The 18,779-nt window shown below is 47.0% G+C and overlaps 2 protein-coding genes across 3 annotated transcripts; one reads left to right on the top strand and one right to left on the bottom strand.

The window, feature by feature from the left end:
• Positions 1 to 10,991: 10,991 nt before the first annotated feature.
• Positions 10,992 to 15,095, top strand: LOC123190252 (putative RNA polymerase II subunit B1 CTD phosphatase RPAP2 homolog). 2 transcript variants are annotated; one of them, XR_006496252.1, is made up of 6 exons: positions 10,992 to 11,699; positions 12,439 to 13,323; positions 13,412 to 13,620; positions 13,703 to 13,966; positions 14,075 to 14,152; positions 14,551 to 14,706. XR_006496252.1 is itself a non-coding variant. In XM_044602862.1 (6 exons), the coding sequence occupies exons 1-6, from the start codon at positions 10,994 to 10,996 to the stop codon at positions 14,890 to 14,892; spliced, it is 2,319 nt and encodes a 772-aa protein (XP_044458797.1). In that variant the 3' UTR covers positions 14,893 to 15,095. The 2 variants fall into 2 exon arrangements, 1 of the variants encoding a protein (XP_044458797.1); XM_044602862.1 differs by lacking the exon at positions 14,075 to 14,152 and adding an exon at positions 14,794 to 15,095 and having other exon boundaries at positions 10,994 to 11,699.
• An 868-nt stretch (positions 15,096 to 15,963) lies between these two features.
• LOC123190258 (probable protein phosphatase 2C 47) lies at positions 15,964 to 18,553 on the bottom strand. Its single transcript, XM_044602873.1, has 4 exons — positions 18,219 to 18,553; positions 17,358 to 17,549; positions 16,956 to 17,191; positions 15,964 to 16,854 (listed from the first exon to the last, which is right to left on the bottom strand). Exons 1-4 carry the CDS (start codon positions 18,369 to 18,371, stop codon positions 16,281 to 16,283), a joined length of 1,155 nt encoding a protein of 384 aa, XP_044458808.1. The 5' UTR covers positions 18,372 to 18,553; the 3' UTR covers positions 15,964 to 16,280.
• Between the last annotated feature and the right edge of the window lie 226 nt (positions 18,554 to 18,779).

The following is an 18,779-nucleotide window of genomic DNA, read 5'->3' as shown; positions in this document are numbered from 1 at the left end:
CATGACGAGGAACTCTGGAATGGTCCGGAGATAAATTTTGATATATGGGATAATAGTGTTTGGTCTCCGGAAGGGTTCCGGATGTTTCCCGAAATGTTTGGGTACGAGAACACTTTATTTGGGCCAAAGGGGAAAGCCCACAAGGTTTTTGGAAAGAGCAAAAGGAAGTTTTGCGGAGTCCAGGGGCCAGACGCCAGAGTCCCTGGCATCTGGGTCCAGACGCCAGGAACCCTGGCGTCTGGCCCTGGAGTCCGAGAAGGACTCTTGCCTTTCGGGTGAAACCGACTTTGTAGAGGCTTTTACTTCAAGTTTCGACACTAAAGCTCAACATATAAATAGAGGGGTAGGGCTAGCATCCAAGACACATCAAGAAACACCAAGCCGTGTGCCGGCAACCCCGTCCCCTCTAGTTTATCCTTCGTAATAGTTTTCGTAGTGCTTAGGCGAAGCCCTGCGGAGATTGTTTTTGACCAACACCGTCACCACGCCGTGGTGCTGCCGGAACTCATCTACTACTTCGCCCCTCTTGCTGGATCAAGAAGGCGAGGACGTCATCGAGCTGAACGTGTGTTGAACGCGGAGGTGTCGTACGTTAGGTACTTGATCGGGACTGATCGTGAAGGTGTATGACTACATCAACTGTGTTGATAAACGCTTCCGCTTTCGGTCTACGAGGGTACGTAGACATACTCTCCCCTCTCATTGCTTTGCATCACCATGATCTTGCGTGTGCGTAGGAATTTTTTTAAAATTACTACGTTCCCCAACAGTCTTCTCATGTCATAGTCTTCAATGTGAAGCTCTTCACAGACCACTGTTGTCTTCAATGTCTTACACATTTTTAGGGGTCATCTCTGGTAGGTAAACCAAATCAATGAGGGACTACTACCTGTGTTATCCCGCATTTCTCACAAACACATTAGTCCCTCAACCAAGTTTGTCATCAATACTCCAAAACCAACTAGGGGTGGCATGTGACGTCCCGAGACCAATGCGCCAGTTGTCTTCCAGTTATTCGTTGTTGTTGCCATGTCATTCGCTTGCGTGTTGCATCTTGTCATGTCATCATATGCATTGCATCATCATGTTTTTAAAACTTGCATCCGTCCCGGCCTCCTCGTTCCTTCCTTTGTCCGTTCTGAGTCTAGACACCCTTGCACGCACCCGCGGCACGTCCAAAATATTATTTTATAAGTGGCCGGAAAATGTTCTTGGAATGGGTTGAAAGTTGGCGTGCGGTGTTGTTATGTTGCCAGTAGGCCGCCTGCCAAATTTCATCGCATTCGGAGTTCGTTTGACGCCCCAACGGATAACTATAGCGACAATATAGTCGGTCAAATCGTCGGACGTTTTCGGTCTCCGGAAACAGTCGTCGGGCCTCTCTCTCTTCTCTTCTCTCAGGTCGAGCCCTTCTGCGTAGCCCACAAGTTCCAGCCGACCCCTTGTGTGCGTGTCCGAAACTTCCCCGGACCCGACCCGGACAGTTGTCACCGTTGGGTCCGGATCATCCCCAAACGTCTACAAAACATCTTCGTTTTGTTAATTGGACTCCCTACCTATTTTCTCGGACCGAGCATATTTTTGTGAGTCCAATTAAATTACCCGCATGTTCAAATTCGTTCCCTAAATCCCTCTTCTTCTTTTTCTTCTCTCCATATTTTTTTCTTTCTTTCTTTCTTGTCTCCCTCTTTCTTCTAAGGAGTGTAAGTGAGAGAGGTTAAGAGAGGAGAGCCCAGCGGCCAGGCGGCCTGCTTCCCCGTGGCCCATTTGGCCAAGGCCTCCCACACCAGCCCACCTATACTTCTAGAGAAAATTTCTTATTTGACACTATCTTAAAATCTGCTTCCTTATTTGACACTGGAAAAGTTTTTCTTCCCTATTTGACACAAGTTCTAAATTTTATTTCCTATATGACATTTTCGTCCATTTTGAGCCTAAATGACACCTGAAAAGACTCTTTTGCCCCTCATGTGGTATGTGTGTGGGGGGCAATAGCGCGCACACGCAGCATCAGTGCGAGAGCAGGAGCACACACGCGCCAACACATACACATGCACCAACACACAACGCACACGCACACGCACGCAACAGCACACACGCGCGTGCACACACACACACACACACACGCAGCAACACACATGCACGCGCACACACATGCAACAACACACACTTCACGCAGCACACACACATACACACACGCAGCAGCAGCAGCACACACGCAGGCAGCACATAGGCACACAACCGCACACACACACGCGCGTGCGCACGTACACACGCAGTAGCAAACACACGCAGCAGCACACATGCAGCAGCAGCAGCAGCACACACGCAGGCAGCACATAGGCACGCAACAGCACACACACACACACGCACGCACGTACACACGCAGCAGCACACATGCACACACACATGCAGCAGCAGCACACATGTGTGCGTGCACCCACACACGCAACAGCACACGCGCGCGCACACACACATACCACATGAAGGGCAAAATCGTCTTTTCAGGTGTCATTTAGGCTCAAAATTGACGAAAGTGTCGTATAGGGAATAAAATTTAGGACTAGTGTCAAATAAGGAAGAACAACTTTTCCAGTGTCAAATAAGGAACCAGATTTTAAGACAGTGTCAAATAAGGAATTTTCTCATACTTCTAACCCTAGCCCGATCTCTTCCTCACTCATCTCTCTCTCCCTCCCGTAGCGCCGCCAGGAGCCTCGTTCCCCATCTCCCTCCAGCGCTCTGCTCGTCCCGACCCCCCTCGCTCTTCCTCCCCTCATCTCCCTTTCCTCCCTTCCACCTCGAGCCAGGGGAGAAGCCCCGCGCCCAATCTCCTCCAGCACAGCCGGCGATGACCGAGCCTTCCCCGGCGCATCCCTGCTCCTCCCTCGCGCCGATCCCCATGGCTCGCCCCACTGCTAGTGCCGCCGCCCTCCTTCCTCGCGCCCTCGCCTCCTTCTTCCTCCGTTCGGGCCAACGCCGCCGCCGCTGGATCAGGCTGCGCTTCATCGGGTCCTCCCCTGCCGCTGGACCGACCCTGCAGGAGCTCCCTGCCTCGCGCCTGCCACCTGCTCCGCCTCCTCATCACTCCTCTCGGCCTCCCGTGGGTGCTCTATTGCTGTCGCCTTGCTGCACGGCGTTTGGCCCTGCCCCTGTCGAGTTGCCGGATCGGCAGTCGCCTGAGCTCTCCCTTGAGTGCTCCTCGCTCCATCGCTTCTTCTGGCCGAGACTTCATCATCCTCTGTTGCACTATGTGAGAGCGTGACAGCCACATGGTGGCCACCTCTGCAGCCTCATGTTGCTATTTTGTGCGCCTTCACTGTCGGTTGCCGTTGACGCAAGACCAACAGCCTCACTGCCGTTCGCCTACACGCCCGAACCCTGAAGATTCCATGGGACGCCAAGTACAATGATGACCCGTGAAGACCCTAGTTACACCAAGTTCGTCTTCCGCCGTCTCCGAAATCGCCAAGCACCACGACGATACGAGATCAAATATCGTCGACAAGCATTGTACCAAGTACCCCTTCGTTTCGTTGAGACCAGCAAGCCCGAAGACCCCAAGTACCACGAAAACTCCGAAGGGATTCAAATCCATCAAGTTCCTCGCCGTGACCTCGAACATCTATGGAATGTGCTACAAAATGTGTGTCACTACTGTTGTCGAAGACCCGTGTAACGAAACCATCAAGTTCGACTACCGTCGCGTGAACAAACTACTTCCTCTACCATCGCCGAGTACCACTACTTCCCACGAAGATCGTGAACGACTACACCGCTTGACCCCGAACACCTACGGAGTGTGAACATCTACGAAGTGAGAACGACTACTTCCACTACCGTCATTGCGAAAACGCCTACTTCCCTCTATGAACTTGATCTGTTTCGATAATGCTCGCTTCAAAGGTATAACCCCGAGACGATGCCCGTGAACGAATGCATGTGATGTTTGAAATGCTCGCGTTTGCACCGTGCCCGACGTGTTTCTTGCATGTTCCCCGTTGCCATGCCATCGTCCCGTGGGAACCCGGTAGTCGGGAGCACCCCACCATCTTGCTCAACTCGCTCACGCCCTATCTTTTTCACGGCACCTCAATCGAGTTACCGGAACCGATATGTTGCCGTGGCATCATTTTTGGATTTGTCGCCGTGGCACCCTTTCTTTCCACCATGGTGACAAATGCTTCATAATGCTCTTGTCAACTTTTAATAAAAATTGCATAAACTTGTTCATGTCATCCGCATCATGATAACAACAATTAAAATGTTTAAAATTGTTGTCTGCATTAAATTGCTAAATGCATATGGGGATTTATCGGAAGTGTTGTTCGTTGTTTCCGGCCTCATTTAACCTTGCCTAAATGTTTAGTTTACTTATGCTTCACCTCTTGTCATGTTAAGAACATTTAATATTGTTGAGTATATAAACAGGAGAGAACTAAATAAGTCATGTGGTGTTTCGTCAATATGCAACCCGTTGCATATTGAGCTCCACTTAATTTGTAGTTTTGTTTGTGTACTTTGCCATGCCATGCATATTTAAACCGGACATGCATCATACTTGGTTGTGCATCATGCCATGTTGATGTGATGGTTGTTTACTATGTTGTGTGCTTCTTTCTGGTGTTGCTTCTTCGGGTTGGTTCCGATAATGTCGTGTTTGTGAGGACCCGTTCGACTACGTCCGTTTGTCTTCTTCATGGACTCGTTCTTCTTCCTTGCGGGATTTCAGGCAAGATGACCATACCCTCGAAATCACTTCTATCTTTGCTTGCTAGATGCTTGCTCTTTTTCTATGCCTATGCTGCGATACCTACCACTTGCTTATTATGCCTCCCATATTGTTAAGCCAAGCCTCTAACCCGCCTTGTCCTAGCAAACCGTTGTTTAGCTATGTTACCGCTTTGCTCAGCCCCTCTTATAGCGTTGTTAGTTGCAGGTGAAGATTCGAGTTTGTTCCATGTTGGAACATGATATTTTGTTGGGATATCACAATATCTCTTATTTAATTAATGCATCTATATACTTGGTAAAGGGTGGAAGGCTCGGCCTTATGCCTGGTGTTTTGTTCCACTCTTGCCGCCCTAGTTTCCGTCATATCGGTGTTATGTTCCCGGATTTGCGTTCCTTACACGGTTGGGTTATAATGGGAACCCCTTGACAGTTCGCTTTGAATAAAACTCCTCCAGGAAGGCCCAACCTTGGTTTTACCATTTGCCTCACCACCACCTACTTTTCCCTTGGGAGTCGCGCTCCCGAGGGTCATCATTATTTTAACCCCCTCGGGCCAGTGCTCCTCTGAGTATTGGTTCAACCTGCCAGCCGCCGGTGGCCACTAGGGGCATCTCTGGGCTGGCCTACCGGAAGTTTGGACAATCCGGTGTGCTCTGAGAACGAGATATGTGCAGCTCCTATCGGGATTTGTCGGCACATTCGGGCGGCTTTGCTGGACTTGTTTTACCATTGTCGAGGATGTCTTGTAACTGGGATGCCGAGTCTGATCGGATTGTCTTGGGAGAAGGAATATCCTTCGTTAACCGTGAGAGCTTGTGATGGGCTAAGTTGGGACACCCCTGCAGGGTTTTGAACTTTCGAAAGCCGTGCCCGCGGTTATGGGCAGATGGGAATTTGTTAATGTCCGGTTGTAGAAAACCTGAAACTTAACTTAACTAAAATGCACCAACCGCGTGTGTTACCGTGATGGTCTCTTCTCGGCGGAGTCCGGGAAGTGAACACGGTGTTGGAGTTATACTTGACGTAGGTTGCTCTAGGATCACTTCTTGATAATAGATTCTCGACCGTGCTTTTGCCTTCTCTTCTCGCTCTCATTTGCGTATGTTAACCACCAAATATGCTAGTCGCTTGCTGCAGCTCCACCTCATATCCTTTACCCTTTCTATAAGCTTAAATAGTCTTGATCGCGAGGGTGTGAGATTGTTGAGTCCCCGTGACTCACAGATTACTTCCAAAACCAGTTTGCAAGTGCCGATGTTATCGTGCAGGTGACGCAAACGAGCTCAAGGAGGAGCTCGATGAAGACCTTGTTCGTAGTGTTGTTTTGTTTCCGTTGATCAGTAGTGGAGCCCAGTCAGGGCGACCGAGGATCTGTTGCATTAGGGGTGGTCTTCTTTTATTTGGTTCTGTAGTCGGACCTTGATTGTATTCTGGATGATGTAATGCTATATTCATGTATTGTGTGAAGTGGTGATTGTAAGCCAACTCTTTATCCCTTTCTTATTTAGTACATGGGATGTGTAAAGATTACCCCTCTTGTGACATGCCTACTATGCGGTTATGCCTCTAAGTCGTGCTCCGACACTTGGAAGATATAGCCGCATCGTGGGCGTTACATGGCACTAGATGCACTTGCACTAATCAACTCATACTTTTATGTATCGGTATTTTATGTACTATTTTAGTGCTACAATATCACATGTCAACGCTTCTTTTTTTCATCAGATTGGGTGAGAAGGTGCACGGGATTGATATATTTTTATAGGTCAGTTGCTCCTGGTTGATTTTAAAATCATTAATCCGATTAGAATCATGAATCAAATCCAAATTTGAATAGCTCAATCAAATGAAAAAGCTTTAAAATTAAGGAGCATACAGAATTATGAGAGAGCTTCTTAAGAAATTATTAACACGGTTAAAGTTCGATGACCGATTTTAAATTGAAGACCTGAATTAATTGTGAGATCTTAAAAATTAGGAAGCATAGTGTATTACGTATTGTAGTCGCCACCAATTTAAGTGGACAAGCAATTTGTTTGTTGGTGCACTCTGCCAACGATAGAATATTCTGCAAGGTCTCGTGCCACTCATTTTGTAAGGGACCTCGTGTCAAATGGGGATCCACTAAGTCGGCCTTCTTTTCTTTTATCCTTTATCATTTATCCTTGTCCATTTTTACCTTTTTTGTCTTAAAATAACTTATTTAAGTTTAACCAACTTTATATATGATATGCTAGTATATTTCACAGACTTTTGTGAGCCTAAATTGGTGTTGGTCAAACTTAAACAAGCTTGATTTAAAACAAACCCATAACTTCAATTATTTTTAACACGGGTAGTATTCTTCATCAGTAATATTGGATCCTATGATGTGTGTGAGCTTCGATTAGACACTCTCTGCGTCAAAATGACAGAGAAGCACAAAAAGGCTGCAGTAATGGGTAGGCCCAATTGCCGGTACCGAGTGCTGCTCTCATTAGTTTATTCCAACGCATTTTTCTATCTTTCTTTTTCAAATTTTCCTGTTGGTTGTGTTTCAGTCATTTCTTTCACATGAACCAAGAATTTTTTTTCTTGAATGTTCATGATTTTCTTAAAAAGTTCGCAGATGAACAAGAGTGTTCTCGAATTTCAAAAAATGTCCATGATTTTTTAAGAATTTCATGAATGTAGAAACGTTCTCGAATTTCAAAAATTGTTGTCGTATTTTTAAAAATGTTCCTGATCTTAAAATGTATTCATGAATTTAAAAAATGTTCATAAATTAATGTTGTTGTATTTTTAGAAATGTTCACATATATTAAAAAATGTTCATAAATTAGGAAAAAGATGAAAGAAAGAAAATCAGGAAAAAGGAACCAAATAGTGGGAAAAAATCGAAGGAAAACATAATGGAAACCGAATAACCAAAAGAACATTCAAGAAAAATGACCCGAAGAAAAAATGAGAAAGAGGAAAAGCAACGGAAGAATTTTGGGCACAAGGATAGGTCCAGTCTATGGCCACCCTGCACACAAAGCGATGAATTTTACATGGTGCGTAGAGAAATCCCATTTGATGCTCTCTACCCCAATTGTCAGTATTCGTTTTTTTTTGTTTTCATTCCTTTAAGTTGCAAACATTTTCAAAAAAAATAAAATGTTTCAAAAAATTGAACATTGTTTGATCCATGAACGTTTTAAAATTTGTGGAGATTTTTTTCACATTTATAAATTTGTAAAATTAGTTCTTTAAAACATTTTATGAATATTTCTAAAAGTGCACACACAATTTTAAAGTTCGACAACTTTTATTCATAATATAGTTTTAAAACTTTTGTGAACGTTCTGGATCAAAAAAAAAATAACAAATTTTCTGATTATTTGTGAAATTATTTTAAAATTAAATTAAATTTTTGTGAACGTTCTGTATTCCTACATTTGAACAAATTTTTATTTTGTGAAGTTCTTTTAAAATTAAATTACTTATTTAACTTTTGGGAATATTTTTTTATATTGTTGCATCCGTTTTCTTGGAGAAGACCGTCCAGAAAATTCAAAGAAGGAAAGAAAAATCAAACCGTTAACTATCCGAGGCATCAATTGTGTTGACCCACTCGCATGGAGTGGGCACTATCTGAACGCATGGGCATCTGCACCCACTTCTAAAAAACTGCATTTTAAGCATGTTTTGAAATGTTAAAAAAATAACAGAAAATTATATGCATACATGTTCGCAAATGTGTGTGCACACAGCATAAAGTTTTGTGAAAAAATGTTTTTCTGGTTTGCCTTCGTAAAAAGACAAATTTCAGTGCTTCTAAATAGCGTTTCACGACAAAACTTTTTGTCTTTTTTGCACAGGGCTCAAAAAAAAGTTATTTTTTCGTAAAACTTTATGCACGCACATAGAACATGAAGATGTATGCGTGCAAACTTTTTTAGATTTTTTTGGCATTTAGAAATATGTTCTTTAAAGTGAGTTCATATGTACCCGGGTTCATTATGCACTTCCCCACTCGCATGCACCTTGTGTGTTCCCCTCCAAAATTTTGACAATAGCTTGTAGATTTTAAAAAAATCATTAATATTGAATTCGTTCATCTTTTTCAATAATATTCACAATTTCTAAACAAAACTCTTAAAGTAAGCAAACACTCATGTTTTTTTGGAATACAAAAATCTGATTGAAAATCACTAAAGTAGGGAAAAAATCCGCTAGATTATCAAAGTAATAGAAAGAAAATGGGTTTGTCTAGGGCACATCTAGATATGCTTTAGTTATTGCACATCTAAGTGACTCAATCAAACTAAAAAGAAAAAAGAAAAAAAAAGACTAATAAAAATGCTTGCACGAATCTTCACATGGACTCAATGGCATAGGACTTAAATGTGCAATACTTAGGGCACATCTAGATGTGCGTTAGCAAAACTGAAAGAAAATCACCCATATGCTAATTCCACTTGCTACAGCCCTAGTGTCATTGCGCCGATGAACCCACCCAGTTGTGATGCAGTGTGCATTTTCCCTCAAGTTTAATGCAACAAGTCGTCAAATAGGAGATATCGCAAAAAACATCAAATAGGTCCCTGGCGTGTAGTCCTTGTTTTTGAAAAAATATATTCATACTAGCAACCATTACAAGTACAATGCTTTGAATACAGAATTTAGGAAACTACGAAATAGCTACTATAATTAAGAATTACAATGAAACCTTTTGGAGTCATCTTCTCCGTAATACCAAACTATCATTCTAGGCAACACGAAATATTACCAAGACTTCAAAACTGCCAATGGATTGAAGCAACGATGATGTTGCTTGTTTGCCCGCACGAACTTTACAACTAATAAAGGTTTCTAAAGTTTTCTAAAAAATATAAAGGCCTTTGAAAGCCCCTGGAGTTGCCCTTCCAAAAAGATGGAAAACTTTTAAGCTGTGAATGTGCATGGAACGATTCTCTAGGAGTGCAGGCCATTGAACAGATCGTCATCATAATATCAAAGAAAGATTTCAGCTCCACAGAGAATCAAACTAATAAAAAAAGGAAAACATTTGGGTTAATCCAGATGATTTCTTGTCTCCGTAAACCGCATCCTATGCGCACCACGTGTCCCCTGTGTGGCCACCACCACTCCATCCCAGCCTTATCTACTTGCCGTGTGTCTTCTGCATCCCTTTTCTTCTTTTCCCCTTTTCATCCTCACGCGACACTACCAGAGAAGAGCTGAAGAGGCCATCCATCCCATGGCGAGCACCACCAACAAACCTGGGAACCGGAAGTGGACGCCGTCGATGGCCTTATAATGCTACTCTGTTTCAACACCGCCCCTGTTGCAAACATAGGGCAAAGCAGCCACCCTACTACCATGGCTCGCAGGAGTCGCAACCGCTATTGATGCAAGCAACGAAGGTCGACACTGGCAACGCTACGACACGGTTGCAGCAAGGTCGGCGGGAGGGCATCTCTGGCCAGCACGGCTGTAAGGTTCCCGCTCGCCACTGCCACTCCACGCTGCAATCCATGTGTTTTGCAGCCGCACCATTGCCGTGACGGACCATCTCCCTCAACTCCGGCCGTCGTCACCGGCGGTGCTGCGTTGCAACGTGACTGGCGCTACCAGTGAAAGAGGCTCCGGTGAGCATGCCTGATGCTGCAGCTTTTTTGCAACAACACCACTGCTACTCTAAGGGTAGTCGTGCGGCTGGTCGGAACGGTGCGTCGGGCCATCTCCCTCAACTCCGGCGGAAGCATAGACGACGCTGCAATGGAGCTTCGTCGGACTCCGTCGATGCTGCGTTGGAGCTTCGCCGGACTCTGTCGGTGCTGCGTTGGAGCTTCCCTGGGGCTGCAATGGAACTTCACCGGACTCCGTCGGTGCTGTGTTGGAGCTATAGACACGTTGCACTATGCTGCAGTGGAGCTTTGCCGGGGTTGCCAGTAGCGCTGCGTTGAAGCTGGTCTGCTGCCGTGGAGTTGGTGCATCGAATGGCCATCAACACGTTGATCTGACGGCTAGGTAAGCGGATGATTTCATAGACAAATCATCCGGCTGATTCGTATCGTGCGCCATAAAGACACACGATACACTATTTCTTTTGAGACAAAATAACACGATACACTAACATAAACTTACTAGACCGCAAACCCAAATTGCATGGGCCAATTTTCATCTTACCCGTCCACACAGCCCCCAGCCCACAACAGCACCATCCTGTGGGCCCAACTACAAGAACCGCCATACCCCGCCATCGCCCCCAAAATAGCCCAACCAAAAACACATGCGCAATAATCTGCCGTCTGCCGTCTGCTTCGACCCACGCTTGTCTCCCTCCCCAAATCTCCAAACTCTCTCTAGTCCCCACCACAACCCCCTCCCCATGGCGACGGCCGCCGCCGCCAGGCCGGCGGCGAGGACGACGGTGAACGTGGCCGGGGCCGTGTACCGCGTGCAGCTGGCCCTCCTCGACGGCGCGGCGGCCTCCAACGAGCCCCTCCTCCACGCGGCCGCCGCGGTGCTCTCCCGCGCCGACTACGACGACGTCGTCACCGAGCGCTCCATCGCCGAGGCGTGCGGCCACCCCGCGTGCACCAGCCCCCTCCCCGACCCCGCCAACCCCAAGGCGGCGCCGCGGTTCCACATCTCCCTCCGCGAGCACCGCGTCTACGACCTCGAGGAGGCCCGCAAGTTCTGCTCCGAGCGCTGCCTCGTCGCCTCCGCGGCCTTCGCGGCCTCGCTCCCGCCCGACCGCCCCTTCGGGATCCCGCCCAACAGGCTGGACGCCCTGGTCGCGCTCTTCGAGGGCAGCGGGGACGGGCCGGGGCTAGGGTTTCGGGCGGACGGCGGGAAGAAGGAGGACGAGGGGAGGAAGGTGGAGATTGTGGAGAAGGAGGCGCCTGGGCCTGGCGAGGTGACGCTGCAGGAGTGGATTGGGCCGTCGGGCGCCATTGAGGGCTATGTGCCCCACCATCACCCCATTCAAGAAGGTGATTGTTTCATGCTGAACTCTGTTATTTACTTTGCGAATTTTTGTAGTCTAGATGTTCATTCTTGCATTTGATTATGCTGCCATTGGTTGACGGGAGGACAATAGGGTTGTTGAGAATAGCTGAGGCATTTTATTGTCTTTGGGTGCTGGGAGTTTTATGTGGATTGATCTGAATAAGCGAGATATTTTATCGTCTCAGGGTGCAGAGTTCTGTCATTCTATGTGGATGTATGGCAAGCCATTGCAATTGAAATATACGGGCTATGTGATATTAGAATGTAGAATTAGCCTCCAACCAGATGAATACATGCAATCCTGGCTATATTTTCAAATTTTGTTGTATCTACAATAAAACTAAGTGGGAGCTTGTTGGTTATTACAACTGTCAAGGGCGTTTTTTGCGGGGCAGGTCGCTGGCAATGGGGCAAACCTGCCTTGCGACCACCTTTAGGAATTTAGAGGAAGAGGTGACTCGGAGTCGTCTTCTTTAGAAATTTCAGGTTCTTAAAAGTTGAACACAAGATATAAAATCAGTTTTTGTTAGTGGTACATCCTGTTGGTTGGTTCTATTCAATAATGTTGTAGAGACTGGTGTAATAAATGTTATAATAGTGACAGTAGTTTTACTTGCAGGCACATTACTGTACGTGAAAGGATGCTTATCTCTTTCCCTTTGTTCGGCTTGTCTTAAGTTTCGAACAATTGAAGAAACAGTGAGCTTGTGTTCTGTATTTCAGGGCCAATGCCACAGGCTAAACAGGGCAAAGCTAGTAGAGCTGAGCTGTCCGGGAGTAAGAACCTGAATTCTGGGGCTGCTGTTCCTGGCGAACATAGCATGGCAGTTTCATCTTCAGTTGAAGCACAAGTGGGCTCTGAAGATATAGCTAAAAAAATTGATGGCATGGTCCTTCATGAGAACACAAAAACGAAGAAAAAAGGCGCAGATAAAACCCTATCAAAGATTTTCCAACAGGATGAAGATACGGATATGTTATTGCCTTGCATAACTGATTCCATTGCGAAGCAACTAGAGCATGTAGTTTTGGAAGAGAGAAATGACAAGAAGAAAAAGAAATCAACTAGAGCATCATCAAGGGCATGCAAGAGTAAGCCTGCAAGAAAACCTGCTGGAAGTAATGGCCATGAAGTAGGCTTTACTAGTACAATCATTATGGGGGATCCTGCTTCGGTAAAGATGGATCAAGGGCCTTTGGGTCAATATGACTTTGCAAGTTCCATCCTCATAGATAATCAGCCCTCATCATCTCAATACACAGTAAGAGATTCAATGCATACTTACACTGAACAACTACACAAAGAATTCAGTAAAGCAGTGGACCTTGAAAAAAATGAGACAAGTGACGAGAAGGTTAGTGCTGCACTAAAATCTTCACTGAAGGCTGTAGGGTCTAAGAACAGAAGTCAGTCTGTGACATGGGCAGATGATAATGGGAGCATCTTAGAAGCAAGCAAAGCATATGACATCGATTCAGATGCTAAAAATCTATCTATGGAGGACATTGACAGTTCACTAAGGCGTGAATCTGCAGAGGCTTGTGCATCAGCCCTTATTGAAGCTGCAGGAGCTATTTCTTCAGGCACATCGGAAGTGGAAGATGCAGGTGAACATATTTTCTGTAACCTTGTGATCCTTTGATATGCAATACTCTTATGTAGTTGATAAAATGACCTGAAGCTTCCTGAATACAGTTTCAAAGGCAGGTATCATCATATTGCCTGACACGCTTCACCAGAAACAGTTCGAGAATGTCCATGGCAAAGATACAATGGAAAAGGTAGTATCTGAAACAGATGGTGATGTTGTGAAGTGGCCAACAAAGACTGTGCTTCTGGACACTGACATGTTTGAAGTTGATGATTCTTGGCACGACACACCGCCAGAAGGTTTCAGTTTAACAGTAAGCATTTTTGAGAGAAAGTGGTAGTTTTGTTTCTTTTAATTCATTTTGAAATTTAGCAATGACATGCATATCTTTTCAGCTGTCTGCTTTTGCAACAATGTGGACCACAATATTTGGATGGATATCCCGGTCATCTTTAGCCTATGTATACATGCTTGATGACAGTTCTGTGGAAGAGATGTTGATTTCTAATGGGAGAGAGTATCCTGAGAAGCGAGTTTCGAAAGATAGCCAATCATCTGAAATTAAAAGAGCTTTAGCTTCTTGCATTTCTAATGCACTGCCGGTACTTGTATCAAACATGAGGATGCAAATCCCAGTTTCAAAGTTGGAGACTACTCTGGTATGAATTAATATACTCTGAGTGAGTTTATTGCCTGATTTACAGTTGGTCCAAATATATACTTTGCTACCTGGAGTCCTAAACTTACTTGCATATCAATGTTTTTAGGCTTATTACTAGCTGGAACAGAATACCGATCACTACTATCAGCAAACAACAGCCGAGTACATTTGAGAAATTACTCTGGTAGAGTTGGGATTCCATATTTCTTTATACAATATAAAATGGGTAGAATGTGCATATTTCTTTACTAGATAGAGATAAGACTAGTTGCACCTGTGTATGTCCTCATTGGCTAGTGTTTGTTTGTATCTGTCTTCTCCTATACTTGGAACCTCTGCTGCATTCTTTTCCTGGCTAACATCAACTCAGCATAAAGGAAAAGATAGGTTAGCTTGATGCTAGTATCTGATACTCCCTCCTATCCATGTTAATTGTCACTGATTTAGTACAACTACTAAATCAGCGACAATTAATATGGATCGGAGGGAGCAACTATTTTGCTCCTCACTTGCAGAGCCATTTGTTTCTGCTTGCACCATGCTTTTGGATAATCGAATGAGAGTATCTGGTTGCCACTACAGGGATACTTGATTGACACAATGTCACTTGTTGACGCACTGCCTGCTCTGAGATCAAGGCAATGGCAACTGTTGGTTCTTGTTCTGCTCGACGCACTCTCTGTGCACCAGCTTCCTGCTCTTGCTCCAGTGATCTCAGACTCAAAGCTCGTGCAGAAGGTGGCGTTTCTTTTCCGTACCTCTCTGGTATGCAAATACAAGGATGCCTATGTGTTTCTTGACTGTTTTTCCTTGTGCATACTGCAGATCCTAAACTCGGCTCAGGTTAGCAGAGAGGAGTACGACTCCATGGTCGACCTCATCCTCCCTTTCGGAAGATCCGCCGTGACGCCCATGTCAAGTTAACCCGTCCAAGAAGTGCACCATAGTGGACAGTAACAATTCTACACCACGCGCAGGATTCGGATATGTATGTCCACTCAGCAGAGTAGATAGAAGTCGTCCCGTATCAGCATCAGCGGCATGACATGCGACTCAAATACCGCCACAGTGACAGCCCCCATCGGCTTGCTATCTACTAGAACATCACAAATCTTGCTGCTTTACCATTGCTTGTTGTGTGTTCCTCTCGCGTTGCTGTCAGCTCTCGTGGATTTCACCTTTAGCCCGGAGGGGAGAGAGCAAAAGATAACTGCCACGAGAGCTATGGCCAGCAGCATCACATCGTAGTGTATCATATCACCACGGGCTTGCGTTCTCGCTCGTCGTAGTGCGTCTGTAGCTGTAGCTGTTGTTACCTGTAACCATTTGACTCTTGTGGGTAGGCGGCCTGGCCCATCCGTGTGTCACCTGACTGGCCGAGCGCTGGGGCAGGCCAGTGACTGGTCGATGCCGACGGCGGACCGCCGTCGCTGTATGGCTCAATACAACATTTGTGCATTGCCTATCACCTTCCCTTCCGTGGTCAAATGCAGCGGCTCTTTCTTCTAGCTCTCGTTTTCTGGACTTTGCAGCTGTGTATGCGTGGGTGGTGCAGGTGCATTGAACCCACCTGCTATCGCTGCAGCTGATTTTTAGGTGTCTCATCAGATTTATGAAAGACAGGCTTCGGAAAGGTAGTAGAATTATTCTTGACGACTAGGGGTTGTGTTAGGGAAAAAAAAGGGAGCTGTGGGTTAGGTGAGTGAGGGGGCGTGTCTGGTGGTGCTGGTGCCAGCCATTCCACCACCATGGCTAACTTGCCGGCGCGGATCGAGATAGTGGTATGTTCTGCTAAATTTACCTCTACCGCTAAGTCTTGTCTGGCTTCATTCACTCACCACGGCACCTGCTACTCTATGATCTCTAGTTGATGATGAAGCATCGATCCTAATTTTTCACGAAGAGTTATTTTATTTTTTTCTCTTCCTCTTTTTTGGTGAAAATGACTAATTTTATATCTCTACTCATACGTGGCAAGTGGCAACGGACGTCCCGTTAAACAACACTCACACTTCTCTGAATCGAGTTGACCAGAGCTCAATAGCAGAGCAGGTCCATCCGTGGAGGCAACGGATGTACAACAGCAATGGCGTGAGCAATAACAGCAACGGCAAGAGAAAAAGCACAGGAAACAATGGGAGAATGCCCTACAAAAACTGCCGGGCTAGCGCCTGAAAAAATGGTAGTAGGAACTAAAAGGGAAGTGGCAGTTACGATTCCTCGACCGATGTCAGCATATTTACAGCGTGGGAACGAACCGACCAGCAGCACTAGGTAGGGAGCAGGAGCAGAGCAGGCATCTCAAGCTAGAGCTAGCGGTCAGTCTCCAGCCAGCTCCTCAGGTTGCACAGGGCCTCCGCCGACAGGCCCTTGCAGCTCCGCGGCCTCGCCGCCGCAGCAGCGGGGGGCGGCGGCGGCGACCCGAGCTCCGACCCGAAGCACACCACGATGACGGTGAGGTTGTCGGCCGTCTCGAGCCGCTTGGCCTCCATGACGAGCTCCCGCGCGCACCGCTCGGGGTCGTCGTGCTGCCGCAGGCCGCGCCGGACCACGCTCACCGCGTGCTGGCTCGTCATCACGTCCCAGATCCCGTCGCACCCCATGATGAGGAACTCGTCGTCCTCGCTCAGCGTCGCCTGCTGGAACTCGGGCTCCGCGATGAGGGGCGACGTGGAGCAGTCGGGCACCTTCATGTCCCAGTCGCCCAGGGCACGCGTCACCGAGAGCACACCGTTGAGGTACCCGTCCTCGATGTACCCGCCGGAGGCGGCCACCCTCTCGCACTCCTCGGCGTAGTTCGCCCTGTGGTCTCGAGACATCTCCATCGCTATGCCTCTCCGGCAGAGCACCGCTCGGCAGTCGCCGGTGTTCGCAACCAACAGTTGCCTGCAAGTCAGGTCAGACACTCGACTGAGCATGCACGCTGAAGCAAGAAAATTGAGATCAGTTCTACATACTGAGGCCGCTTCTAGTGAAGCACATCTTACCTCCCAAAGACTAATGCTGCGAGTGCCGTAGTTCCGGAGGAGCGGCTGATATCTAAATTGTCAGCCAGGGCAAGATCGGCTTGCAAGAACGCGCTCCGAATACATTCCTCGACGGACTGAAGGTATATATCATCCACTTGCAATGCTTGTGGGAACTCTCTATCCTCAAACAGGAACCTCATGGCATGCCTTTTCATGTAGGCTGCAGCATCCGGACCCCCATGGCCATCAAAGACCTACATACAAGCAGAGGAAACAAGATGATCCATTTAGGCACAGTTGCTGTGGAGAAAATGCAGCAATCAAATACTCCCTCCGTAAAGAAATATGAGAGCGTTTGGATCACTACAGCTCTTATATTTCTTTGCGGAGGGAGTACACAATAATCACTTACTGACTTACCCCATAGAAGGCGCTAGGTAGAGGGCACACCAACAGCGAGCCAAGATGAGCTGAAAGATCATCTATCCGGATGTGTTCATCTTCCATGTACCTCCTAGGTCCGATATCAGCAAAGCTTCCAGACCGAATATTGGGTACAAACTGTAGTGTCTCAGCGGACACGCTCGTCGCACCATCGGTGTTCGCCAATCCCTATACCAAACGTGAAACGTTACCACCATGTTTCTTGGATTCGAAACAAATACAATCAAGATAAGCTTTTCTCCATAGTCTACTAAACTGACATGATTAAAAGCCCGGACTACTTGTGTACCAAAATGGTCTAAATCGTTTCGTCGTCAGATGACACATATTTGCAGCACAAACCTGATATTGTCTGACTTGATTGAGAAGAAACAGCACTTTGCAAAAGCACATATGCTACTACGATTCAACAACTCTACACACTACACAAATGGCTCCAATAATTAGAGCACCCACCTTCTCTGTGGCCTACAACCACCACCACACCACCCTAGAACCAGAACCCTCTAAAAGGGAGCTACTTTTTCTATGAAAGGGTGTCAGACGTTTGCATCCACAAGCAGATAACCATTCCCTGTACTAAGAGGAAGAGAAACCAAACTTCCCTAACCAGTATAAGCAAGCTTCAAGAATAGTATGGCCATAATAATTCATTCACAACAATACATGGAATTTTGAGCTGACTGCTTCCACAAATCTGTTCTAAAAATCAGACAAGAAAGCCTACAGCAGCTACAGCTGATCCGTTGATAAAATTCCCCGATCTCTTTGGGGATATACGGTCTCAGGACGAGCATAGGAGTAAAGAGAGGGAGGAGTCTTAGCGGCGGGACTCACCATGCGAGGCAGCTCGACGGCGACCTCCACCTCCACCTCCACCTCCGGCACGGCGACCGCCGACATCCCGGCCCCCTTGGCGACGCACCGGCGGTACTGCACCTCCAGAACCGGCGCGGGCTGCTGATGCATCACCTCCGCCTCGGCCACCATCTCCGCAGACCCCGACACGCCGTCTCTCCGGCCAGCGACCAGAAGGGAAAGAAAGGGGAAATCTTCCAACTAAGACAACCGCTCGATCCGTGCCGACGAGGGGAGCGAGAAGAGTCTCCGGAGGATGTCGCCTTTCCAGCGATCTCGGTGGATTCTAGGACACGGTTTCTTGATCTGGGCAGGGGGGAAGAAGAAATGGGTAGAGAGGACGAGGGTGGTTGGCTTTTATCCCGTGCTACTTGCTTGCCCCTGTGTGGAGGGGGGGACCGGCGGCGACCGGTGAGTGGGCGGGCGGGCGACCGGTGCGTGGCGGTGGGGGTGCACGCGGCTGATGCACGGACACGTGGATGCCGACCTCAGCACATGATTCATTTCCCCTCTCCCCTCTGTCTCTTCTGATTTGGGTGT

This window comes from Triticum aestivum, chromosome 1A (assembly GCF_018294505.1).
Source record: "Triticum aestivum cultivar Chinese Spring chromosome 1A, IWGSC CS RefSeq v2.1, whole genome shotgun sequence".
In the NCBI taxonomy this organism is placed as follows: domain Eukaryota; kingdom Viridiplantae; phylum Streptophyta; class Magnoliopsida; order Poales; family Poaceae; genus Triticum; species Triticum aestivum.
The sequence above is the reverse complement of the archived record's forward strand: the minus strand, read 5'-3'. Positions and strand labels throughout refer to the sequence as shown.